At 40.9% G+C, this 27,888-nt stretch overlaps 2 protein-coding genes across 2 annotated transcripts in view; one reads left to right on the forward strand and one right to left on the reverse strand.

The window, feature by feature from the left end:
- Nucleotides 1-27,888, forward strand: part of jdp (DnaJ domain-containing protein) — a 163,059-nt gene that overhangs the window by 98,870 nt on the left and 36,301 nt on the right. The gene's annotated exons all lie outside the window — the stretch shown is intronic.
- On the reverse strand, nt 19,327-21,183 carry LOC135708867 (prolyl 4-hydroxylase subunit alpha-2-like). Its single transcript, XM_065231040.1, has 3 exons — nt 19,701-21,183; nt 19,475-19,640; nt 19,327-19,415 (listed from the first exon to the last, which is right to left on the reverse strand). The coding sequence occupies exons 1-3, from the start codon at nt 21,018-21,020 to the stop codon at nt 19,327-19,329; spliced, it is 1,575 nt and encodes a 524-aa protein (XP_065087112.1). The 5' UTR covers nt 21,021-21,183.

Raw genomic sequence — 27,888 nt, forward strand, 5'->3', positions numbered from 1 at the left:
TCATTAAAAGCGCGAGGATCACCTGAGCTCAAATGTTCAGCTTTGCGATTGCCGATAAGATGGAAGTGACTTACACACAGCAAAAAATTTATTTTAATATCACATCAAAAAGGATGCACTTCAATCGTGTCGAAAATATGGTGTAATATTAATTGACAAACCCTGGACCAATTTCAGTAAATTTATCACCAATCGATCAGATATATTTCTACACATCTGGTAAATTTAAGACATTATCATTTTTCAGAATGTCACTATTGAAAATTGCGCGAATGTGCAACTGTTGATTTGATAATTAAAAATTATCATCGATTGCCTGCGAAAAGCGATTTCCCTAACACAGATTTCAAAGTTGAATTCCATCCGGTCTCACCAAACGGTGTTTATTCAATCACCGCGTGGTGAGTGGTGGTGTTCTCCAGTACACAACGAAAGACTGCCTGCAAGCAGCGAGCTACAGCCCACATGAGCATCCATAGAAGGAGGAAGAAGCCGTACCGCTATTGATCGGAATCAATAGCTCTTCGTGAGGTGCTGTGGGCTGTCTATGTCAAGCGCGTCATATTAAAGAGTATAAACAGAGAGAACCCCGCTCAATTTTCTGTCCCTACACAAAACACAAGCTCCTGCTGCAGTTAACAAATAAGATTTATTATATAAGACCACGTAGTCCTACGTCACCATTGCGTACAACCCCAGAGGGCTGTCCCTTGTAGTTTTTGATTTGTCTGTTATTCCAGACTGGATCCTTTTGTATTTATGAATCATCATTTTTTCTTCAAAGCTATTTCTTCCGAATTTATTTCTGTTAAAATGTTGTAGGTAGAAGACGTCTAAAGAACGGCGCCGGTGGTGTAGTGGTAAGCGTGATTACCTCTCACCCCAGCAGGCCTGGGTTCAATACCAGTCGGCGCCGCCGGGATGTTCTGAGGCATAACATCTCTGATCACGCCTTCCTTCGGATGGGAAGTAAAGCCGTTGGTCCCCGGTTCATGAGTTGATGGGTCGATAGGTAGGGTCCAGGTGTGGGAGCTGCCTTCCTGGCACGTCGGTAGCATTGGTGCTCAGCACGGAAAACAAGATCGACGGAAAAAACAAACCAAAGGAAAAAAAAAAAAAAAAAGGACGTCTAAAGCAATTTCATCACTTACTACATTCCTAAAAATTAATTCCCCATTGACACTATTAAATTTAAATATTATTTTTTTCGCAGTCTGCTGATTTATACTCAAAAACTTCTTCATATTCGCAGTCATTGGGTTTTTGGTTTTCATGCACAATTAAAGAATATTCAATTGCTGTGTGCAACGCTTAATTTTTCCACAATGTATTTAATGATCCGGTCACACAAATATCTTCATGAATATTCGTTAGTTATTTATTAGATTTTTCGACTGGTACGTATTTAGATTTCTTTTTTAGTTTTGCAGTCTGGATTACCCTAGACTGGATAAAGCCATATAAAAGAAAAATTCGTTACTAAAAGTTCGAATATCAATTTTGTTGGTCTTTAATGCGATTAATTTAAGTTAAGTCAAGTTGTGTTCAGTTGATTAAGTTCAGTCCTAAATAAGCAGTTTTGTCAAAACTGAACTGTAATGTTTCGTTATCCCCATCGCCTGGGAGTAAGATACTCGTATTTTCAGAGTCCAGAATGAAGTCAGCATTGCGTTGATTAAAGTGTCCATAGATGTGAACTTCTCGGATCTGGGCTTCTTGTTCCTCAATATGAACGTGAAGACAGCGAGTACACGACGTTAGGCATACGGTCGTTAGGCATACGGATGTTAGGCATACGGACGTTAGACATAATGTACGATAGGCAAAATAGACGTTTCGCATAATCTACCCGATGAATTCCAGAAGGAAGATAATGGGGACCGTCTATTGATTGCTGACTTCAGTGACAATAATGAAAGATCCTTAATTTTTGGAACTCATGGAAACTTGCGACGTTTGCCACAGTTCCTTGTTTGTTTCGGCAACTCGTCACTGTTCATGGAAGTATCGCTCCCTCACATCAGCAGACGGTTTCGCTAGTTTTCATTCTGATGACAACAAAAACAGCAGTATAGCAGAAGATCCTGGAAGCAGCAGGTATGTTTTTTTTTTGTGTTATTGAATGAAAAACCACAGAATTCACCATTCGTCATTTCATGAGCTATTCTTTGGCATCATATTTTATTCAACCTTAGCTGATTTTTGGTATTGAATGAAAAATCACAGAATTCACCATTCCTTATTTCCTGAGCTGTTCTTTAAAGAAAACCTTTTCTTCTTTGACAATTGCAATATGTGTGTAAGAATATATTACAACAAATGTGTGATTTTTTTTATTGCCAGATTACTTAACCACTAGCGCTACTAATCTTGGACCTAAGTAAATATGTAGCTACGTCACGTATGATATGATAAATAATGGATTACAAATTATGCTTTTTAAATAAACTATGTTTGTTTAACTTGTATCAATTTTTATTCAACGCTTAGTCTAATTTAAGCATTGTTTACCATGCTCGAAACAGGTTTCTAGAGTTGCACAGCAGCAAGGTATTTTATGCCTAACGTCCATAATGCCTAATGACTTTATGCCTAACGTCCATTATGCCTAATGACTTTATGCCTAACGTCCATTATGCCTAACGTCCGTATGCCTAATGGGGTACACTCGAAGACTGCGTTCTTGTACGGCGAACTGAAACACGACATCTATATGGAGGTCCCAGATGGCGTTAAGCCTCCACCGAACACCGTACGCAGCCTGCTGAAGTCACTTTACAGCTTAAAGCAGTTTCCGAGATACTGGAACGAGAAACTCAATGAAAAGATGTTAAATTTGGATTTGGAATGTTCCCGACACGATTATTGTCTGTATACGCGAATAGAGGACGGTAATGAGATATATTTAGTCCTGACCTGCTAATATGCGGAAGAAATCAGAAGAGCATCATGAAAAAGCAATTGACGGCAACATTTACAATGTCTGACTGTGGAGCAGTTAAGCACTTCATTGGTGTACGTGTGGACAAGCTTTTGGTACGCTTCGAGATGGTGAATTGCAACCCATTGAAGCGTCCAATGGAAAAAGGAACCCAGTTGACGAGAAAATGAGAACTAACAAGCCAACGCTACAGGGAACTTCTCGGATCGTTAATGTACTTGATGCAGTGAACTAGATCGGATATCTGCTATCGAGTAGGGTTCCTAGGACGATTCCAGCAGAAGCCAGCAGCACTACATTGGCAAAGTACTTGGGGTACTTGTTGACCGGTCCCTCAGTTTCGAGCAGCACTTTAAGACGATCAAGAACAACTGCCGCAGTAGGATCAACTTGATCCGCACTATCTCTCGCCCCCACCGGTCTAACAATCGTGACACTCGTTTCCGGGTTGCAAGAGCCGACATCGATAGTCGCCTACTGTACGGTCTTGAGATGACGTGCATCACCACCGAAAAGCTCGTGCAGATACTAGCACCAACTTTTAACACCTACGTTCGGATTGTCTCCGGTCTTCTTCCGTCAACGCCCGCCGATGCCGTATGCATCGAAGCGGGTATTCTGCCGTTCCGCCATCGTATAACCGCAGCAATTGCAACGAAAGCCGCTGCCTTTAACGCAATGACCTCCGGAAATGACAGGATCTTTCTCCTTGATGAGGGGAACAGACTCCTTCGCATGACTGCCAATTCAGAGCTCCTCCCAGTGGCCAAGGTCCACTGGTACCGAGACAAAAGTTGGCGTATACCTCCACCAAAAATCGAGAGTCGGATAAAGAGCAGGTTCAAGGCTGGAGATAACTCTGCAGCGCCGAAAAGAACAATAGCCGAACTGCTAGGCTCGGACTAAAGGGTGTCCACGATGAAATTGCCACACACAAAATTGATTCGCAAAATTCGAGGTTTCATCCGATTGCCATCAAATTTTCAGGGATTGAGAAATAACTATTAAACTTCATTTTACCATTTTACTCGTATTTTATTTACAGTCCATACGCAAATGCCCGCACCTTGGCCTTAACCCCGGCCATAAGATTCTGCACAACCTGTGAATCAACCGTTTTTTGCATGTAAACCCATACTTTCTTCAGTTCCTCGACTGTCTTCACTACCTTAGGTCGTTTAAGAAGGTGCTGCTTCATAATCGCCCAGTACTTCTCGATGGGGCGGAGGTCCGGAGTGTTGGGAGGGTTGAACATTTTCGGCACGAAATTGACCTTATTGTCCGCATACCACTTCAGCACGTCCTTGGAGAAGTGGCATGAGGCCAAATCCGGCCAGAAGATTGTTGGGACGTTGTGGGCCTTCAGGAGAGGAAGCAGCCGCTTCTGGAGGCACTCTTTTATGTACACCTGTCCGTTCATCGTGTCCTGGGTCACGAAAGGTGCACTCCGCTTCCCGCACGATGGCAGTGTCGCAGATGGCTTGCCAAACCAGGAATTTCTTCGCAAATTTGGACATCTTCTGAGTGCGGACATGCTCCGGAACGCTGAACTTATCCTTGGCCGTGAAAAACAGGTTGCCGGGGATCTGTTTGAAGTCGGCCTTCACATATGTTTCGTCGTCCATGATGCAGCATTCAACTTTCGTCAGCATGTGGAGGTACAACTTCCTGGCACGGGTTTTGGCTGACTTGTTCTGCTTCTCGTCGCGATTAGGGGCCTTCGAAGCCCAGCCTTAGTTTTGGCCTTCTGGACAAAACTTCGGCTTAGGTGCAGCTTTTTAGCCACATCCTTAACGGAGGCGTTCGGATTTCGGTTGAAGGCCCCAACTACGCGGTTGTGATTTTTGGTGTTGTACGGAATACTTTTTCCTTCACTTCTGGGCTTCCGATCGGTGGTCAACCGTTCCTCGAACCGCTTAATCACTCGCGACACCGTGGAATTCGCGATTCCCAAGGTTTTAGCGATGGAACGATGCGAGAGATCCTTGTTCTCGTGATGAATGCGCAAGATTTTATCACGCACGAGCTGTTTTTTCGACTCCATTTCCGCGAGTTTTGATCACAGGACTTTAAAACTTGCAGGATGTAAATAATGCACTATGAACTAAATCCACCCAAATTTTCATTAAATTCTACCCAACGGTTAAAAAGTTAGAGCAATTTCATAGTGTGGCAATTTCATCGTGGACACCCTTTACCCAACCCATGCCCACATATACACAGACGGATCGCTTTCCCGAGCCGGGGTCGGAATTGGAGTAGCCGGAATTTCAGCACCGATTAGTAGCAGCCTACTACCACAATGCTCGGTTTTCTCCGCCGAAGCTGCGGCCATCTTTGTTGCCGTTACAACACCCTCGGACCGGCCCATACTGGTGCTATCCGATTCGTATAGCGTGATACAAGCCCTTACATCGGAGACCATGACTCACCCCTGGATACAGGGTATCAGTGCTGTAAATTTTCATTCATTCGATTGAAGATGAACCAAAACAACCATTCAATCAATTCTGTGTAAACGAATTCTCACATGACCATAATTTGAAGAGCCCCTTTCTCATTCGAAGCTCATTGTCACTGTCAATTGAGTCACTCAGTATCATTTGATATACGACAGTGGAGTATGGAAGAAATCCAGCAAAATGGTCCCGAACAGACAAGTCGACCCGATGTCGGATCAATGTAAGGCTAATTTAAGGTCGATGTCGACCCAATGTCGTGTTGTTGTCGGGTCAATTTTGAGTTTATGTCGGGTCAATGTCGGGTCAACATCGGGTTGGGGTTTGATAGAAGTCAGGTTGGTGTCGGGTTGGCTTCACTTTTTCGCCGGAATGTCGACCAGAGCTCCGTTTGTGTGTAGGTTACATTCAATTGAATAATATATAGCGTTTATCAAATGAGAATGATCCATGCCTTCGTCAAATGACTAAGCAACAGATATCACCCATTCGGAGGAGGTCCCCTTTGATAGCGAAGAGCTACTTTTCTCATTTTCATCAAAAATGTTCAAATGATTTTGAGAATTTACAGCACTGCAGGGTATTGTGGAGGCCACACCTCCGAACATGGTGTTTTCCTGGATCCCTGGGCACTGTGGTATCCCAGGAAACAGCGAAGCCGACAGCCTGGCAGGGTCTGGACCAGCTGGCCCCCGTTACACCGACGAAGTGCCACTACAGGACATAAAGCGATGGATAGTCAGCAAAATGTGGGAAGCCTGGGAAGCTGAGATGTGCCAATCCCAATCCCTCTTCATCCGAAGAATCAAAGGAACGACGAGCAAGTGGACGGATATGTCGAAACTACGGGACCAGAAGGTGGTTTCTCGTCTTAGGACAGGCCATACAAGGATCTCACATACAGCAAAAAAAGTTTATCCACCCCCCTACCAATTTACATTTTTTTTTGTTTTTCTCGTGAAAATCAGTTTAATTTTATGAGTGTTCTTCCATGATTTATCAATTTATGTTTATTTATCACATTGCCATTGAAAATACGGCGTTTAGGTATATCTTTTCTTAAGATTTCATGTGATAAATTATGAAAAATTGTAAAAAATTACGCAAAAAAAGTTTATCCACCCCCAAACGGATACTATGATTTATGTGTTTTTAACAGAGTTTTAGTGTGTATTCTGCATCTTTATCGAATGTAAACATTGCGTCAATCTGTCATTTAGTGCTCTTGAAGTTTTCATGCTTAAAATTTCAGTTTTGTGTTCAAAATTGGAAGTTTTTTGTTTCATAATGCCCAAAAAAGATCAAATTTCGATCAGTATCCGAAATTTGAGTATTGAACATCACAAAACTGGTGAAAGCTACCGTGATATTGCCGATATTGTCCAGCTTCACAAAGATACGGTCGCTAGAATTGTACAGATGTACAAAAAGCGTGGTTCTATCTTACCAGCTAAGCGATCGGGGCGTCCTTCAAAGACAACTGACCGAATTGACAGAGCTATCGTGAAGAAGGCAGAGCTGGACCGGGGACTTTCAGCTCCGAAAATTGAGAAACAGATTGAAAACGAGTTTTCCATTCAACTGACATCACAATCCGTACGAAATCGTCTTCATAAGAAAAGTCTTAGGGGCAAAGTAGCTCTTAAGAAGCCATGGTTGTCCGCAAAAAAATTAAAAAAAGATTGAAGTGGGCCTAGGACCACATTTCATGGACCAGTGATGACTGAAATAAGGTGATCTGGTCAGACGAGACGAAAGTAATGCTATTTGGGTCACCATTGATACCATCAGACCATACCATCAGATACCATAAAATTTTGGTCCATGAAATGTGGTCCTGGGCCCACTTCGATCTTTTTTTTTATATATATTGCGGACAACCATGGCTTCTTAAGAGCTACTCTGCCCTTAAGACTTTTCTTATGAAGACGATTTCGTACGGATTGTGATGTCAGTTGAATGGAAAACTTGTTTTCAATCTGTGTAGCAATTTTCGGAGCTGATAATCCCCGGTCCAGCTCCGCCTTCTTCACGATAGCTCTGTCAATTCGGTCAGTTGTCATTGAAGGACGCCCCGATCGCTTAGCTGGTGAGATAGAACCACGCTTTTTGTACATCTGTACAATTCTAGAGACCGTATCTTTGTGAAGCTGGACAATATCGGCAATATCACGGTAGCTTTCAGCAGTTTTGTGATGTTCAATACTCAAATTTCGGATACTGATCGAAATTTGATCTTTTTTGGGCATTATGAAACAAAAAACTTCCAATTTTGAACACAAAACTGAAATTTTAAGCATGAAAACTTCAAGAGCACTAAATGACAGATTGACGCAATGTTTACATTCGATAAAGATGCAGGATACACACTAAAACTCTGTTAAAAACACATAAATCATAGTATCCGTTTGGGGGTGGATAAACTTTTTTTGCGTAATTTTTTACAATTTTTCATAATTTATCACATGAAATCTTAAGAAAAGATATACCTAAACGCCGTATTTTCAATGGCAATGTGATAAATAAACATAAATTGATAAATCATGGAAGAACACTCATAAAATTAAACTGATTTTCACCAGAAAAACAAAAAAAAAATGTAAATTGGTAGGGGGGTGGATAAACTTTTTTTGCATACTGTAGTTTTGGTGGGACGCAGTTCCACAGAATGTGCTACGTTTGCGGAACCACTGCATCGGTAGAACACATCCTATGCCTGTGTCCGCAATACCAACAACTAAGGGAGCAGTACGCACTTCCCAACAGCATTAGGGACATACTGGGCGACGAACCTTCCATTTTTGCGACAGTTATTTATTTCCTCAAGGACGCTGGGTTATACAACAACATTTAGATCCTTTTAACTTTCTTTTGGCTGACGGTAGATCTCTACCCCTCCTAAGGGGGAGCTCCGATCTCTTTCAAAACCCTACCTAACTTTGATGTAACATTCCACATCGAACGCTCGACTGTTTCGGTCAAGTATTGCTTGCACTCCGTAATCGGTACTAGTTTTTTTCCCCTATAGAGTTCTCCAGATGCACAAAAGTGTGCGTGAGACCGCGCGCTACCTTTTTAAGTAGTTGTGATATCGCGATACCTTTTTGTTTCTTCTTCTTCTTTATTTTTATGTATGGATGTTGGATTTTAGTGTTCGTGAGATTGCGCTTGGAGATCTCTATTGAGGTTTTTTTTTTTTCAATCCGCTTTCATACTGAGTGGTGTTGTAGTATACAACAGTGTAGTGAGCATCGCGGAATTGTAATTGCCGCTCAATCGTTCGAGAAAGGAAGCAGTCATTTTCGGCCGAGTCCGGCAGATGAGCTGTACATCTCTAACCAACAAGTTTCATCGCATCACGAAACGGCAAAATCAAGGTCATCGAGTTCACCAGCCGGCGAGCCAGCCGGTGCTTTGTTGCAAACACTCGAGGGCAACAATAGAACGATCATCACCATCATTCTCACATCAGGATAGATCATCGTCATCAGCCACACTCCGTGCGCTTGTGTGGAGAGTTAAGTAACAAACGGTTATCTTCCGTTCTCCGCAACGTGATTAATCTCCATACAGTGTTGATTAACTTTTCTGACACCTTTTTGTTTTTTCCTGAAAAAGTTTTCATTTTTTTTTTCTTTTTTTTTCATTTACTGTTTTTTTTTTGCAAGTTGATTAATCTCCCTATAGTGTTGATTAACTTTCCTGGCACTTTTTTTTTCCATTTTAAAGGTTTTTTTTTTTTTTTGCTTTGTTGGATTAAGTATTATTTTTACCGTTATATTTTTTGGATAAGTTTATTGTTTTTCTTATTTTTTTTTTTAGTTATTATTTTTTTTTTTATTATTATTTTTTTTCTCAACGCATATATATATATAGGTATATATATATATATATATATATATATATATATATATTAAATATATATATATATATATAAATACATATATATATATATATATTTCCTTTTTTATGTCGAAATCTGTTGCGGAGGTACTTAAGACCCCGCAATGGACGAAACCAATGATGGCGGGGGTATTTCGCTAGCAGATATCTCCGATGATGAGTCTGTTAAATCTCCATCATTCGAAAATCTGCTTCTCACTGAAGAGGAAATGGATACCTCAGGGGATTCTACTTCGGACCCCAAAACGAGCACTGGAGCTTACCCAAAGGTGATGTCTAAACAACAACCTCCTTCACCCCCTGCTCCCCCTTCTCCACCATCGCCCCCTCGTCCACCTGTTCCCCCTACTCCAACCGTTCCCTTAAAAATTTCTGCGACCCCCCGCCATAAAGCTTACCCAAGCGACTCAAAAGGTCCGTGGGTTGTTTTTTTCCGGCCCAAACAAAAACCTTTGAATATTTCTCGGATTTCGAAGGATCTGACAAAACATTTTTCGGCCGTAACCGATATCTTTAAGGTAACGTCAAACAAACTGCGCGTTACCGTTGATGACCTGAAACAGGCAAACCGGATTGTTGCCTGTGAGTTTTTTTCGATCGAATATCGAGTCTACGTCCCCAGCTGTGACGTAGAAATTGAAGGAGTGGTCACCGAATCGAGTCTGACTTGTGAGGATTTCCTGCAAGTCGAATCTTTCGGCATTTTCAAAAACCGTGCCCTCCCGAAAGTCAAGATACTGGACTGCATTCAACTGCAGTCAGTGTCGCACATAGGCACAAAAAAAAAGTATACCCTCTCAGATTCGTTTCGTGTGACCTTTTCAGGATCGGCATTACCTGACTACGTCACAATTGGGAAGGTTTGACTACCTGTACGCTTGTTTGTACCGAGGGTAATGAATTGCTTGAAATGCAAACAACTAGGTCACACCGCGGACTTTTGTTCCAACAAACCGCGGTGCGATCAATGTGGGGAGGAGCATACGGAGGGTCCTTGTCATGCTACCCCAAAATGCGTTTACTGTAAGGATGCTCCGCATGCTCTGAGTGATTGCCCGAAGTACAAACAGCAGGGAGAAAAACTAAAGCGGTCTTTGCAAGCTCGCTCTAAGCGCTCGTTAGCAGAAATTTTAAAAACGACCGCTTCATCTTCCCAAACCACCCCAAAAAGCAACAACACATTCCACCTCCTGCCAGATGATGATCAGGGCTCTGACTCAGAGGTGGGTGAGAGTAGTCCTTTTGTCTTTAATGGCAACACGAGGAAGCGGTCCAAAATAAACGTCACCCAAAAACCTCGTAAGGCCTCTCGTATGGACTACCAACCTACCTTGACAAATTTAAGAGGTAGCGGAAATGTACCGAAACCCCCACCACCGGGATTTAAATCTTGTAATTTTAACAAGGACTTTCCGCCACTTCCGGGATCATCTAAAACCCCAGGTATCCCAGTTTTTCAGCCAGAAAAACAGCTGAATAATCAGCAAGAACATGATGCCATGTTCACGTTTTCTGAAATTGTGGAGAGCATCTTCAATATATTCAACGTCTCTGACTCAACTCGGAACATTATTAATTTAGTGCTTCCATTCGTGAAAACTCTTTTGAAGCAACTAGCTTCTAGGTGGTCCTTCCTTGCATCGATCATATCCTTTGATGGATAATTTTCCGAATGAGGTCGGGGATATGATCTCTGTTCTTCAGTGGAACTGTAGAAGTCTTATACCGAAACTTGACACATTCAAATTTTTAGTTCACAACTCACTTTGTGATGCATTTGCTCTTTGTGAAACATGGCTTTCTTCAGACACCGATCTCCCTTTCCACGATTTTAACATTATTCGCCTTGATCGAGCAGATTCGTATGGAGGGGTGCTTCTCGGGATTCATAAGCTCCATTCCTTTCATAGAATCGATCTGCCTTCCGTGACAGGCATTGAAGTTGTCGCATGTCAGGTAAATATTCGAGGTAAAAGCCTCAGTATTGCCTCAGTATATCTTCCTCCAAGAACTGCGATTTCTCGCCAAGGTCTCTCAGATATCTGCTCAGCTTTATCTGAGCCTCGGTTGATATTAGGAGATTTTAACTCCCACGGTACAGGCTGGGGGGAACTGTACGATGACAACCGCTCAACCCTGATATACGACCTTTGCGATAACTTCAATATGACAATTCTAAACACTGGGGAAGTAACACGAGTGGCCAAACCTCCAGCAAGAGAAAGTAGATTAGACCTCTCCCTCAGTTCGAGTTCACTATCGTTGGATTGCTCGTGGAAAGTAATTCAAGATCCCTACGGTAGTGACCACTTGCCAATCAAAATTTCTATTACCAATGGTTCATCTTCCACTCGCTCGGTTGACATCGCGTACGACCTCACGAAAAACATCGACTGGCAAAAATTTGCGTCCGCGGTTCTCGGTGGTACTGATTCGGTTGAGATACTCCCTCCGCTGGATGAGTACTCCTTTTTATCGCGACTTATCGTTGACTGCGCTCTTCAAGCACAGACGAAACGCGTTCCGGGTGTTTTCGTTCGCAAACGACCTCTCACTCCGTGGTGGGATAAGGATTGCACCGACGCGAACAGCGAGAAGTCCGCCGCGTTTAAACGCTTCCGCAAACACGGTAAGGTCGAGGATTTCGAGCGGTACACCGACCACGAGAAAACTTTTAAGACCTTGATTAAAGCCAAAAAACGCGGTTACTGGCGTCGGTTCGTCGATGGTTTGTCGAGAGAGACTTCGATGAGAACACTCTGGAATGTCGGCAGGAGAATGCGCAACGCGTCATCACCGGTCAACGAAGACAAGGAGTACTCAGACAGTTGGATATTCAGCTTCGCGCAGAAAGTTTGCCCGGATTCGGTGTCGGTTCAAACCAACGTTCGTGATAGTCCGTCGGGTAGTAACGAAATAGATTCTCCGTTTTCGATGGTGGAATTCTCACTTGCCCTCCTCTCATGTAACAACTCAGCTCCAGGAATGGATAGAATCAAGTTTAACTTGCTCAAAAATCTCCCAGACGTCGCGAAGAGACGCTTGTTGAACTTATTCAATCAATTTCTGGAGCACAACATTGTTCCGGATGATTGGAGGCAAGTAAGAGTTATCGCCATTCGAAAACCCGGTAAACCCGCGTCGGATTATAACTCGTACCGTCCCATCGCGATGCTGTCCTGTATACGGAAATTGTTGGAGAAAATGATTCTTTTTCGTCTAGACAAATGGGTCGAGTCGAATGGTTTACTTTCAGATACGCAATTTGGATTTCGGAGAGGCAAAGGAACGAGCGACTGTCTTGCGTTGCTTTCAACTGAAATTCAACTGGCCTATTCGCAAAAACAGCAAATGGGTTCAGTTTTCTTGGACATTAAGGGGGCTTTTGATTCTGTTTGTATCGATGTCCTTTCGGATAAACTCCACGATAGTGGGCTTTCACCAATTATGAACAACTATTTGAGCCACTTGTTGTCTGAGAAATATATGAGCTTTTCTCATGGAAACTCGACAACTTCACGAAGTAGTTACATGGGTCTCCCCCAGGGCTCATGTTTAAGCCCCCTTCTTTATAATTTTTATGTCAAAGACATTGATGGTTGTCTTGATGAAAATTGCTCGCTAAGGCAGCTTGCAGATGACGGCGTTGTGTCTGTTATAGGGCCAAGTGCACCGGACCTGCAAGGACCATTGCAAGATACCTTAGACAATTTGTCTACTTGGGCTATGAAGCTGGGTATCGAATTCTCTCCGGAGAAAACTGAGTTGGTTGTTTTTTTCTAGGAAGCATCATCCTGCACAGTTACAGCTTCAACTAAAGGGTAGAACAATCACTCAAAGTATATCTTTCAAGTATTTAGGTGTCTGGTTCGATTCCAAATGCACATGGGGAAAACATATTGCGTATCTAAAACAAAAATGCCAACAAAGAATCAATTTTCTTCGTACAATTACCGGAACTTGGTGGGGAGCACACCCGGAAGATCTTATCAGGTTGTATCGAACAACCATCTTGTCGGTTCTAGAGTACGGTAGCTTCTGCTTTCAATCCGCGGCGAAAACACATATCTTGAAGCTGCAACGAGTTCAATACCGTTGCCTCCGAATCGCGCTTGGCTGTATGCACTCGACGCATACGATGAGCCTCGAAGTACTCGCGGGTGTTCTCCCACTGACAGATCGTTTCGCTGAGCTGTCTTTCCGGTTCCTCATCCGTTGTGAAGTATTGAATCCTTTGGTAATAGAACACTTTGAGAAGCTGCTCGACCAAAATCCTCAAACAAGATTCATGAGTTTGTACTATGAGTACATGACGCTGGAGGTTGGTCCTTCTTCATTAATCTCCAATCGTGATTGCTTCCAAGCCTTCTATAGTTCCTCTGTAAATTTTGATCTGACCATGATGCAAGAAATCCATGGAATACCAGATCACCATCGGTCGATGGTTGTTCCCTCAATTTTTGCAATCAAGTACCACCATGTAAGTAACGATAAAAGATTTTTCACAGATGGGTCAACCATAAATGCTTCCACTGGATTTGGTGTATTTAATCAATTTCATAGCGCCTCCTATAAACTGCAGAAACCATGCTCCGTATACGTTGCGGAACTCGCAGCTATATTTTACGCAGTAGAGCGAATTGCCTCACTACCTTCTGACCATTATTTCATTTTTACGGATAGTCTTAGCTCATTGGAGGCTATTCGTTCAATGAGGCCGATGAAGCACTCCTCGTATTTCCTGCCTGAAATACGATCTAAACTGAGTGCTTTATCTAACTGCTCCTATACTATCACCTTAGCTTGGGTCCCATCTCATTGCTCAATTCCGGGTAATGAGAAAGCGGACTCATTGGCTAAGGTGGGCGCTATGGAAGGCGATATTTTTGAGCGACAAATCGCCTTCAACGAATTTTTCTCCATTGCTCGCCAGCAAGTCCTCATCAGTTGGCAACAAAAATGGAATGATGGTGAATTGGGAAGATGGTTACATTCTATTCTCCCACAGGTGTCGAACAAACCATGGTTCAAAGGGTTGGACATGAGCCGCGACTTTATACGCGTTATATCAAGGCTTATGTCCAATCACTGCTCGTTAGACTCGCACTTCTATCCAATTGGGCTCTCAGGCAGCAATTTATGTGCGTGTGGCAGTGGTTATCACGATATCGAGCATGTTGTTTGGTCGTGTACCTTACACCGTGTTGCCAGATCTGAGTTATCCACATCCCTCAGGGCCCGAGGAAAACAACCCGCGATACCCGTTAGAGATGTCTTGGCGAGCCGAGACCTTGACTATTTGAATTTAATTTATGTGTTTTTAAAACGGATAGATTTGAGGATTTAGAAGTTAGTGTCATCTTGTGTTCTCCCAAGTTGTTAGCTACCCATCGGTGTACCCCCATGTTTGTCTTTTTCATCAGAGTGTCGCCTAGTTCGAGATCAAGAGCACATTGCTCTCCAAACCTTGTGTTCACAATCCCTACCCTGCCATCCATTTGTTACAATTTGTTACCCCTAACCTCGAGATAGCCGCGAGTAATCGGCCCCCGCTTTACTAACGTTAGTTTTAAGTAATTTTGTTATCTAAACAATGAATATCGGCTCCGCAAAGCTACAGCAAATGAGCCTGGAAAAATAAACGAATTATTAAAAAAAAAAAAAAAAAAAAAAACTTTGATGTAACAGATTGTTTTTTTTTTCTTCTCGTTGCCTGTATTGTTAGTCTTTTTACTGAAATCTGTTTTAATTGCTTCTATTTGAGTACATGTGAATTGTAAGCCAACTTCGTAACAAAATTTGCTGGCAGAACCCCCCTCTGGGGCCTCCTATTTTATAGAGATGAATTAGCCAACGGCTAAAACTCTCTCAAAATGTTAAAAAAAAAAAAAAATTGCAAAATTTTAAACGTGTGGTTCGGCACATCAAGGGGACAAAAACCAAATGCTTGGAGTATCGCCGAACCGAATTTTGCAGAACCATTGGTGGGCTACGTGGATGCGGATTGGGCTTCTGACACCGAGGACTGTAAGTGGGTAAGTGGCTTTGCTTAATTCGTGTTCGTCACCTTGGTCAGCTGGTCAATCAAGAAGCAACATCGCTGGAACATCGCTCGGCGGTATCGGAAGCAGTTAGGCTGTCTGGTATCCTAGAAGACTAGAAACTGAAGACTCGTGAACCGGTCACAATCTATGATGACAGCCAAGGCTGCAATGGGATTGCCAAAAACTGTGAATCCAAACGGTCGAAGAATATTGATGTGAAGCATTACTTTATCCGGGAGCACATTTCATTTCAAAAGGAAGTGTGCAGGTGGAATACGTGCAGACGGACGATCAACTGGCGGACCTCTTGACCAAACCGATGGAAGCCGATCAGACTTGGAAAACGTCTCGAAATAGCGGATTGAGAGAGGGTGTCATCCAAGTAGAAATCAGCTATTCTGGTTGCTCAAACCACCCTGTCTAGCAACGACTTTGTTAGGGGAATATTTTTTTCTCATTCTTACCGTGCAATCCGTACGAACAAGACGTGCCGCAAACTGCTATACGATCACAGGAATCTTTTGGTAAGGGTCACAATAATCGTAATTCCGCACTGAAGATATTTGGTCGTACATTCTCTTACGTCGTTTCGGAAAAATGGGATTAGTTATAAACATATGGTTCATAATTGTACGAAACATTCGCATTGCCTTTCATCTGGCAGAGTGCTAATATTACGCCTAACTCATACACCCAACCGGAGGTTTGCTAACAATTATGCAGGATTCAACATCGCAGGATGTTATTGGAAACCACATGAACAAAGTATGAGATATACCGAGCTGCAGTCCAATGAAAGAAAATTGGAGACCGAAAAATGTAGAGTGTATAAGTGAGAGAAATTAATATGACAAAAACATTAAAAAAAAGGTGCCGACTGACTCGAACCACGAACGTTGCGATTGTCGGACCTGTGCTTTCTGCACTGTGCTCTCCATGCTTCGGAAGATGGATATGCTAAAAGCCAATAAAAAGCGCTCATTGTACGATAATTTGATATCGCATGCTTTTTATGCTGAACGGAAATTGGAGAAAATCGATGCAAGTGTTATAAGTAACAAGCATGCCTATAGCTTATAAAAAGCTTTGTGGTATAGTCGAAAGCGTAGACAGAACATGGAATAAAAAATATATAAACAATCATTGCATCGTCTGCATGGCCAACTTATATCATTCTCTGTGGTATTCGCTACGGAGGATGATAGGAAATGCATCTAACATTGAACGTAATAAATTTTTGGTTTGCGTGTACGGACCAGCAAACTGCTACTTTTCATATCTTCTAAGGCACCTGTTGATATTGTTGTCGCTCCTGTTGCTGATGGCGGTGATGTGTAGCGTTTTGTGTGTTGGAAAGGTTTTGGTTGCTGCTGTTGACGTGAATGCTGCATAGTATGGGAGACTTAGGTAGTTGAAATTGGTTTGACAGCCATCCATGAAGGTTGAATCGCCAAAATGATGTTGGAGATAGGATTACAATAAACGACGAACATTATACCTGGTGTAGGAAAATCATTCATCACGGAAGGGAATGGAGCCTGGCTGTCTTCTAAGTGAATTGAATCATCAGAACCCTTTGGCATAAGTATGGCTTTAAACATCATCAATATTTTGGAGGGTTTGTTTCATTAACATATAAAAGTGCGATCGTACGAAATGCATTCGTACATGCAACGAAAATAAGACAATTTTTTTTTTTTTTTTACGAGATTTCCATTACCCTTTGTATACAAATGGAGTAGGTGTTCCTGTAATAGTGGTGTATCTATAGTTGCGGTATGGGGTTTACGCCAGAACGATGGTTGGAAACCAAATAAATTTATGTTTCATATGTAACGTCCTTAAAGTAAAGTAAACTGCATAATTGAAACATGAAATTAGCCCAAAAATGACGGAAAACCATTGATTATCCTCAATATGTTGACCCCTTTACATCTATAGTTGCGATAGTGCTCCTATAATAGTGGAATCCATAATAAACCAATACGTTCTCGATTACAGAAGAACATTAGGGCAATAAGGTCGGTAGAGTGACCATGGGCATATTTTCTATAGCTCTACGGTCTTCGACAAAGTTGCTCGGTTTACAAACCACCAGCTTTTTATTGTTTCTGAGAGGGTTTCTTCGGTTGTGCATTTCATAATATCAAGTACGCCAGAACTGGAACCCAGAAGAAGATGAGTTGTACAAACTTATTATTGACGTATCTAGTTCTTTCAAGGTTTTAAAACATTAAATAAATCCAAATAATGGGCAACAAGGATCTGATGGAAGCAAAACGACTGTTTGGGAAATTGGTTTTCCTAAATGTGTAAATAATCATCAGAATATTTAAATGATAAATTAAAAGGAGTAAAACATTAATTGAGGGATGCTTTAAACCAGACTACATTGGTAACGGATCATGACTATAGAGTAAGAAATATTGATGAATATTGAAATCAACACATCTATTAAAAAAATCGCAAGTATGAGGATTCACAATACGATTTAGTTTATTTATCTGTGTTTAAAAAAAAAGCAGTTGAGAAAAACAAATTGACGCAAGTACTTATTTTTATTTTGTATGTACTAGAATCCAAAAAATTGATATCAAATTATAGGGAGCCCTGCAATTGACCACTTTGTCAAGCAGTTTTGGCGTGACTTTCTACCAGCGATTTCACAAAACTGGACCAACTAATTTCTATTTTTTTATGAAACGCATAAATTTTGGCTAATTTTCTCGATGTTCTAGAAGAAAACATCTCAAAATAATGTTTCATTTCAAAGTTCGAGTGGTAGTAAACGTCATTTTATCTGCTCGAATGAAGTGGTTAATTAAAAATATACCAGAAGACCCAAGGGTAAGATAACGAATGGACAACCTCGACCTGTATGTTTATTTGTTATCTTGTCAGATCCAACATTGTGTACTCAATTTTGGGCACCCCTACACCTAACGGAAATGAATAGATCCTACTCAGAATTGGACTGTTTAGAAATAACGTGTGGAGGAAGGTGGAAATTTAAAGGGATAACATCCAAATGGTTTTATTGAAATACATTGGAAAGTTTACAAATCTTGATATAGACACAGTGCAAGTGCGTAAGATTGCTTCTTTAAATGATAACGATCACATTGAACATTATGCCTTCCTTCGACTTAAAAAAAGAACATAATTTACCTGCCATATGAGATATCAACCATATTAATCTGATGAGCCGTTTTAGCGTTTCAACTCGGAGAAAGCTTGCCTAGATTTGTACGCGTCCACAGACGCACATACAGACATCACCAAACTTTCATCTTGCCGAACCAATTTCTCATTTTCAATTTGTTTCTTTTATGTCGTAATCAAACTGTCGAGTTAGAGTGAATAAAAATCTATCGATTGGGATTTTTTTACACAGGTCAAATAGTTTGTGGGGCTGGCTATAGATCACAGACCTAAAGACGTTTTGAATCAAATTTTAAAACCTTAGTTGTACGATAGGATATTTAACGAAGGTAACTAGTAGTGAAAAGGATTATTTCATTAGAGTAAATGTCTTTAATTCTATATACTATCGGTACAGCATAAGAGTTACAGATTGAGGTTGAGTCATTCTCAAAACCGGTAGTTAATATCAAAACCTACTAAAGCTGTATATATCATTTTACGGAATTCTGTTGATGAAAAAAGTTAGAGGCTAATAAAATAAATGAATGCACGAAATGAATGCCAATTATTTTCCATGTCTGCCACTCACTGCATAAATGGAAAGATTACTGTACAGAACGAGAGTAAAATCGCCCGTGAGTTATTCCGGTTGTAAGCTGTACCGACAATTGTTCTCAATGTTTCACTCACGTTTCACACTTCTTGAAAAACTCACTCACTCGCACTCACTTTTATAAGGCGATTCGTAAAAGAACGGTAGAAGTACATCTCGCGAAATCGAGAAGCATTTTGGAGCATCATGAAGAAAATGAAATGAATAATCCAACTGTCCACATCAAACAGATTTATTGTCTAATCGATGCTGATGAAGTCCGCACGGTTTCGCAAATTCCTGGTGATGCTCGTGTATCCACTTGTTTGCAACTAGAAGAAAAATAGGAATCATTCAAGTTTCATAAATTAAATGCCAATCATACTCGTACCCCATTTCGAGCCGATCAAAACAGGACAGGCTCCGTGAAGTGTTCGTGTGTCACCTGTTCCATCGTGAAGAAGGTTGTACCAGAAAATGGCTGACCCCTTCTTTGGAAATACGCCAACTCCAATTTTTGGAAAAACCGTTGCGCCACCAAGCTCTACATCGCTAAGCTGAAATACCGATAACTAAAATAGTACAACAACAGACACACACGTTAAGCAATTTCTTACGTAAAACATCAACGTTGCAATTCGATTCCCAAGACCAAGACTCTTAAATACCGGTTCCGATTCCTTGATCGGTTCTGACCAGTCAAAGTGCGGATCGTATTTTCCTCCTATTCCATAGTTGTTCAGTTGCAAACCATCATAGCCTTTCATGTTCAATCTAGTTATATCGGCAGTTCTTTTTGATATTTTCGCAATCAGTGGGTCATCAATATCATACAACCAAGAGTTTTGACTAGTGCGTGTTCGGGATACTTCCTTCACACTGTCATCCTGTCCAACCATTGATCTTTGAATCTGTGGTCTACCAAGTTTAATAAGTTTATCGATTTCTTTGCTAGATATTACATCGTAATAGATAACAATGTGTGGATCCAAACTTACTTCTTCCATTTTAAATGGAGCAATTCTGGTAAAAGAAGATTTACCGTAATCCCATCGGCAGTGTAAAATTGATAGCTGCGATACCGGCCTTTCATATTCTCCACGGCACAGTACATGGTACAATCCACGATCTACTGGACCTGGTACGGGCTTTGGTCCGTACTTTTCGATAAGCTCCAACCACTGCTTGAGGACTCCTACTCGTTCCAAACCCCGTTCATGGGTTGATTCCAATTTCAACAACTCGTTATTGACCTCTGTTGCTTCCTTGTACATGTTGTCCTCTGTCAAACTGTAAGCTACGTAATCTAATATTTGAACCTTACTTACACCGGGCGAATCCTCATTCTTCCATCGCTTTAAAGCCTCTTTCAGCCACAGAACACCATACTTATACTGACCGCTGTGACTCATGGCAGATCCAATAGCGTAGCACTCATCAGAATTCAACTCCTTTCTCATTGGGCTTCCGAGAATCTCTCCTCTAGCCAAATCAGCCGTGTCCAATTGATAGAGTTCTTGCATTTCCGCCAAACTGTTTGCTATTCCAAGATAATCACTATCAGTTGGCAGTATTGTCGAATTATCAATCAACTTGACGTCCAGCCCCATCTGCATCAGGGCATCAACCTTGGCGTAATCTTTAACAAGGCGTTTCGTCATTAGGAACGCGTTGATTGGATTCGATAGAAATTTTATTTTGTCTTTCTTAGCATCTTTGATCTCATTGGTAAACGTTTCCTTCTGTCTCTTTAAAAACTTAACTTTCTCCTCGGCTAAGTTGATGTACTTGCTCATTCGTTGAAGGATAATCTCTTCGCTTTCCAGCAGGTATTCAAGGTTGGCCACGGATGTGAAATATTCATTGGGAAATTGAGATTGGACACAGTTTAGGAGAAAATTGCTCAAAAGCAGCAGAGCATTGATTTTTGTGCCCATTTTGAGTTAGGTAATTTTTTGAACTGAGGCTGAAATTCCGGGTCAGCACACATCAAGTTGATTTCACGGCAGTGTTTGCTGGTACATCGTATCGTTGTTCACCTAGAAGATAAACTTTCCCGAGCACATGTACAACAACGCAACCGGAACTGATATGAACTGAGTGGCGGTTGTTGTGGGTGAACTTGAACCAAGAGCTACTACAGGTGGGGCTCTGTTTTTACTCTTATGTGATACACAAACGTGGTTTTTCTGCAAATCTCGAAAATTCTTTTCCCAAGTTTCTTTTCTAAAAATCCCTTGGAAAGTTTTTAGAGGAAGAGGGTTTGTAAACGGGTTTACTAGTAAAAAGCCACTTAAAAATTATTCATCAAAAAGCAGCCTTTTATCGGATTCATTTGAAAACAGGCAGGTATGGAAATCAACTAATAATTTAAGTTAGGGGAATTTACGTATTCTCGGCAACCTAAGCAGCGACCTTCTATCTATAGCCTTTTTCTCTAAGAAACGCACACATATGCAGTATTGGTTTGTTTACAATCTATTGCTGCCAGCTGCTCTAACAATTTCAGTCGAAAGAATTGTCAAAAACTGTTTTGAAACGCTTTTACAAAGCTCCAATCTTCTCTAGTGAGAGCGAGTATTGTCGGCAACCAGTTTTTCTTCGGCAACCGTTCCATTTGAACTGCATGTAAATCTGCTGTTCTATTATCGGCAATTCGAAATCAGCTACAATTTGTAGTGCGTGTGTTTCATTTCAAGAAAACCTTGCTAGATTGCTTTTTCTCAGTGGTAAAAATATAGTCAAATTGAAGCTGAAAGCATAAAGAATCGTTTGCATGCATTCAGCGAAGTGTTTTCGTAAGAAAATCCAGTGAAAATAGTGTTTCAATTTGGGTTGCCGAAAATAGTCTGGCATGCCGAAGCCGTCATTTCCCCTATGGAAAGTTTATTTTACACAACCATCGTTCATATTCAAAATTCAGTTACATATTTCGAATAACTGGCATATAGTCATTGAACCTAACGGACGGACTACAAAAGAGAGGGGAAGGGGGAAAACATCGTAAAAAGGTAAAAACTATGTACACTATACTATATTTCAAAATTTAGTTCCGATCCCATTCAAATTTTAGTCGATTGCTGAATTCATGTATGAGCCCAAATTAGGGGCATTTAGGCCGACATTACCCCTATAATATATTTGTGTGTGTTTCAACTTATCTTACCTCGTTTACACAAAGCATAGGGCTGTATTTAAATTTTCGAACATTATGGTACAAGCCAATACGCTACATTCGTGTAATCTCCATTTCCCAAGTTACAACGGCAGTCCCAAAGAAGCAGATGAAATAAAAGTTGAAGACAAAAGCCTCCCTTAGCTCAGCCGGTAAAGACGCAGCTACAAAGCAAGACCATGCTGGAGGTGGCTGGGTTCAATTCCCGGTCTGGTCTAGGAATTTTTCGGGTGGGAAAATTTCTCGACTTCCCTGGGCAAAGAAGTATGATTGAACTTGCCACACAATTATACCAATGCAAAAATGGTACAGGCATCGAAAGCTCTCAATTAATAACTGTGGAAGTGCATCTAGAACACTAAGTTGAGAGCTCGCAATAAGCTGATATGCGATATACAATAAACTTGAAATGCGAAGAAGAAGAAGAAGAAGAAGAAGACAATATCAAAGTTCCAGTTGGGACGTAATACCTATGGAGAATAAGAAGAACATATCAAAATGTTTACTTAAAGAATCATTATATCCAAAGAACACTTAGTTCCCTGGTGACCGAATTGGTGCATCTGAACAAATCGGACAAGGTGGAAAGTCACTTCGCACACTACTGCCGCCTGGTGAAGACATTTTCAATTAAACTGGTCACCATACAATAGGTCTTATAAATGTGATCAACTTTTTCAAAAACAGCAACCATCTGTCTAGTTGAGCTTTCAAGTTAAAGCAAGTAATTATTAGTCAAATAGTATACTCATGGCACCTGGTGTGAGTATTCAGAACTGAGCTGTGCACTATGAAATGGGTCGTGTTGACAGCAACCTTCTGTCTAGTCGAGATGTCGACTTAAATAAAGATAAATAATGTGTATTTTCAATAACTGATTACCATAGAGGGTCACCTGTTCTAAGCACCATGATATCACTTTATTTTCGTATACAAAAATCAACAAGCAAACATCTGAAGTTGATTTTACAAGCTGTGATATCGCAGTTCGGAATATCAAGCTAACAAAACTCACCAACTGCAAATCTCACCAAACTGTGGTGAGATTGAGTTTAATGATTTTTGCTTTACATTCGAATGGAACCGAAACTTCCATAACGGCTGGCAACAGTCCCTTCGCGTCTGCCATCGGTGAAGATTAAAAAGAGATAGCAAACTATACTTTCTCTTTCTAAGAAAACGATATGGAACGGAATCATGTTTGTGTCGAGTCAGCTCTCAGCTTGATTTTTGCGCGTTGTGAATAGTCTCGCAATATCAAAGGAGCTTGTAAAAGCAATATCAAGCAAGATATTTTTTTCCAATATCACGCGTGATATTGAGACCGTATGAGAGCGGAAAAATATTATTTGATTGATGATTTTGCCAACACTGCTGCATTTACCTGAACTGAGTCAAATTCAACTCAAAATTGCATTGCAGTGCGTATCTGAAGGGGTACTCGTTAAAAAAAAAATTAAATTTAGATTAGCTATTCAAGAAATTTTTCCTGTAAAATCGAGGAAAAATCTACTCATTCACTGAGTAACTATGCAATTTTGAGTCAACTTTGACTCAATTTTGAGTTACTCTCATTGACCGTGTACAAGTATACTCATTGGCTTAAAAGACGTTAAAATATCCTTATAAAGACTGTACTCGAAAAAAGTGAGACACACAAAAATGGTCGCCAAAAATTCATTGTAAGTCGGATTTTCTAGAAACTTTCAAGTAATAAACTACAACATTATGGTTATGTTTCTTTATTGCTTTATTGGATTTCCACTCCATAACTAAATACCCGCACCTTGCCCTTGACACCACTCATAAGGTTTTGGGCAATGGTGAAGCCAACTTCTTTTGATACTTTTACCCACTGTCAAAGCCAGCTCGTTCTGCAACACCTTAGGTGTTTTACGAAGTCTTGCCTTCTTGATGGCCTCAAACCATCGACAAACCGACATGAAACTTAAACTTAACTCTTGATCGAGAACCCATAACGGCCGATTCAAATTTGCAACAATCCCATCTGTCAAAACCATAGAAATGTTTTATCTACATAAAAATAATTTGTCCGCAATAGCTTAGACACGAACCAACTCATAAATTTTGTACGCATGTTCGTGGCTAGGATACATATTTTTCGCGAACACGGCGGCAGATGTAAGTTTTGTGCCTTGATCAGAAATTTCTTTCTGATGTTAATCATCATTAGACTGATGAAAAATTTGACATTTTCGCTCCACAGTGCTCAAGCGATTCCAAATCGGGTCTAGATTAGCCTCCCAAGGTTTGAACTGATTTGGTAAGAAACTGACTGGACACAAACCATTTGAAGTTTACATGGAAATTACTATGGGGAAACCAAACTTTTTCTTCGTAGTCTTCTATTCTTCTTTCATATTGCATCGTTGAAAATTTATATAGTTATTCTTATGGAAAATTTTCTTAGCTACAACTTTGCGCAATATTGTTTTTCACCCAAACATCATATTAAATAGTTATTAATTTTTTAAGAGATTGATAATCTTATGGCATGATCAAACAATGTGGGCAACACTGTTGTAGTGTGACATAGTAGCCATGATGTTTTAGCTCTATTCTACGCGCCAGAAACACCAATGTTGCCTGCTGAGCAGTTAATTGAGCATAATCATAAGACAATAGTGACTTGAATCATTAATAACTTTTGATCCTTACATTTTATCGAAAAATGGTCCGGAACAAAGTTGTAGCCTTGAAAATTTACTACAAGTGCAGTTATTTATTTTTAGAGCAGAGTAATAGGGTGAATCATAAGATAGATATGAACACAAAATTTGGTTTTCCCATAGTTTTTTCCATATAAACTTCAAATGGTTTGTGTCAAGTCAGTTTCTTACTAAATGAGTTCAAATTTTGGTAGGCTAATCAGGAACCAAATAGGAACCGCTTGAACACTGTGCAGCGAAAATTTCAAATTTTGCATCAGTCTAATGATCATTAATGTCGGTTTGTCGGTGCTAAAACTTCTCAATCGGGTGAAGTTCCATCAAGTTCTGTGAGTTTTACCAGTCTAACACCGGCAGTGCTAGTGACAGGATGCCAAATCCAACCAAAACAGCGTCTCGTAGGAGGCGCTTCTGGAGGTACTCGTTCCGGTAGATTTGCTCGTTGATTGTACCCGCAGATGGCATGCCAAACCAAGCACTCTTTGGCGAATTCGTCTTCTTCCTTAGCCCATCAAGAACGGCCAACCGTGTTGTGACAACGTAATCCTCCTGCCCTGGCAACTGCTTTGTGTCCGTCTTGATGCAAGTCTCGTCGTGCGTCACGACGCACCTCGGTTTCGTCAGCCACTCCTGGTACAACTTCCTGGCGTGGGTTTTGGCCACCGTGTTTTGTTTGTCATTTCGGTTCGGTGCCTTCCGGACCTTGGATGCCGGAAAGTTTCATCGTTTTTTGGACATACCAGATGGAAACATCCGCCTTCTTCGCCGCATCGCAGATAGATAGATTCGGCCGACGCATGACGCTCTCAACATCTTCCTGGTCTTCACCTAGTAAGCTGTCTTTAGTTTTCTGCCGCAGCCTGCCCGCCACTGGATCGTCTCGGTCTCTTTAAATGACTTCAACACCCGGGAAATCGCCGAATGATGGATTCCCAGGTGTTTCCCAATCCATCTGTGGGACGCAGTCGGATTTTCCATGACGGCGCACAAGACTTTTTGGTGGATCTACTCTAGCTCCGATTCCATCTCGATAACAACAGCTAGTTTCAGTCAAAATTTCATCAATGTTTTCACTTAAGCGGTGCCGGTGGTGTAGTGGTAAGCGTGATTACCTCTCACCCCCAGCAGGCCTGGGTTCAATCCCAGTCGGCGCCGCCGGGATGTTCTGAGGCATAACATCTCTGATCACGCCTTCCTTCGGAAGGGAAGTAAAGCCGTTGGTCCCCGGTTCATGAGTTGATGGGTCGATAGGTAGGGTCCAGGTGTGGGAGGAGCTGCCTCCCTGGCGTCGGTAGCATTGGTGCAACCTGGTCTATACAAGGTGTGGAATTGATGGCCTGTGCGTATTGGTGCAGTTTTTCAGTCGGCTTTCAGTCGGCTTCGCACGATTTGCTTCTTCCGTACGCTCAAACACGCTCGTAGTTACGTCATAACGTTTGTTTCAATCAGCGTTTGCATTGGAAATTGAATATGAATTATAGAATTTCTGTATGAAGCCAACATATCAAGAGCAAATTTTCATTATGTCGTAAGTAACATTCGCACCAATCCGAGAAAAATAAAGTTTTGTTTTGATGACCGAAAAGTTATTCCTATTTCCAAGTAAACACATATAATCTCATAGTGATAGCAATGTTTGACATATTTAGCAGGGTTTTAATCATACAAATGCAAATCGCTAGCTTTCATGCTAAAAAATACTGGTTTTTGAGTCAAAATTTATTATTATACGTCGTTTGGAGGCCCCTATTGTTACTTAAGTCAAAGTGTATTTACCAGGATATTCGGGATAATTATCAATTACGTCTCCTTACGTGCAGCCCATTCATCATTTTAGGACTACCGAAATCATCTTAGCATTAAACAGTTCGATTTATTCACAGCGAAACGACGAACGTACACTTTTCACGGGTTTCTCAGCGCTGTTACTTAAGTCAGACGGCATCTCCATAGAAATTGGGTGACTTAAGTAACATCGAAAACTATTTTGATCGGAAGGTGATTACGTCAAAAAGCAATTTGACTGGCAAATAAATTTAAAAATGGGATTTGATCCTATATTCGGACAGTATATAGTGTAATAGCAGGAGCATCGATTGACACTGATAGCTTGACTTTGTTTACATTTGTTACATTCGACGTAATGAAAATTTGCTCTTGATATATGATTTTTTTTCCACTGAATTTTGAGATAATGTATTGATTATTTTATTAGCACACTGTATACCAGGAAATAGCAGCCCGTTTTCAAGTAAGTAGCTACTATAAAAATACAAAACGGCTGCTGATATTTCCCGGATACTTTACAAAAGCATACAAGCAAGAGCAATCATCATGCAAACATATCTAGAATTTGCTGTACTTCATATTTCACAAATTTGCTTTCGACTGCTATGACGTCGTGGTCATCCTCTCCAGCAATGTTTACCTTTTTCCCTCTACCAACACATACGTGAGGGCTAGATCTCCACACCTTGTATAGATCACGTTGGCATTGGTGCTCAGCACGGAAAACAAAAACAAAGAAAAAAAATGTTTACCCTCACGCTAAAAGCTTTCAAACTAATCAATATGTCTCACTTTTTTCTAATAGGTCTTTCGGCAGATTTTTGAGGAAAGTTGAGGAAAATATAACTCACTCACCCCACTTTCTACAATTTTGAGAGAAATCCTAATCAATTTTGAGTAAGTCTCATCGGTCGTGTACAACGTCTAACGATGTGAAAAGCGCCATATCCACAGACAAACTGATTTTGACTTGACTTTAAATGATCTTTATTCCTTGAATTTGTGAAGTTTACATGTATAACTTATCAAGTGCCACAGATGCGTCTTTTCAACTTTAGTTCTTTTAAATTTCAATTATTATTAATTAAAGTTCCTAGTCCTATCAGGCCTGTTTTACAGAATGACTTTTTCTCTGTTCGCTCACGAGGGGTG

This window comes from Ochlerotatus camptorhynchus, unplaced genomic scaffold, assembly GCF_037179485.1.
Source record: "Ochlerotatus camptorhynchus isolate MF236.1 unplaced genomic scaffold, CSIRO-AGI_Acam_v1.1 ptg000336l, whole genome shotgun sequence".
NCBI lineage: Eukaryota > Metazoa > Arthropoda > Insecta > Diptera > Culicidae > Ochlerotatus > Ochlerotatus camptorhynchus.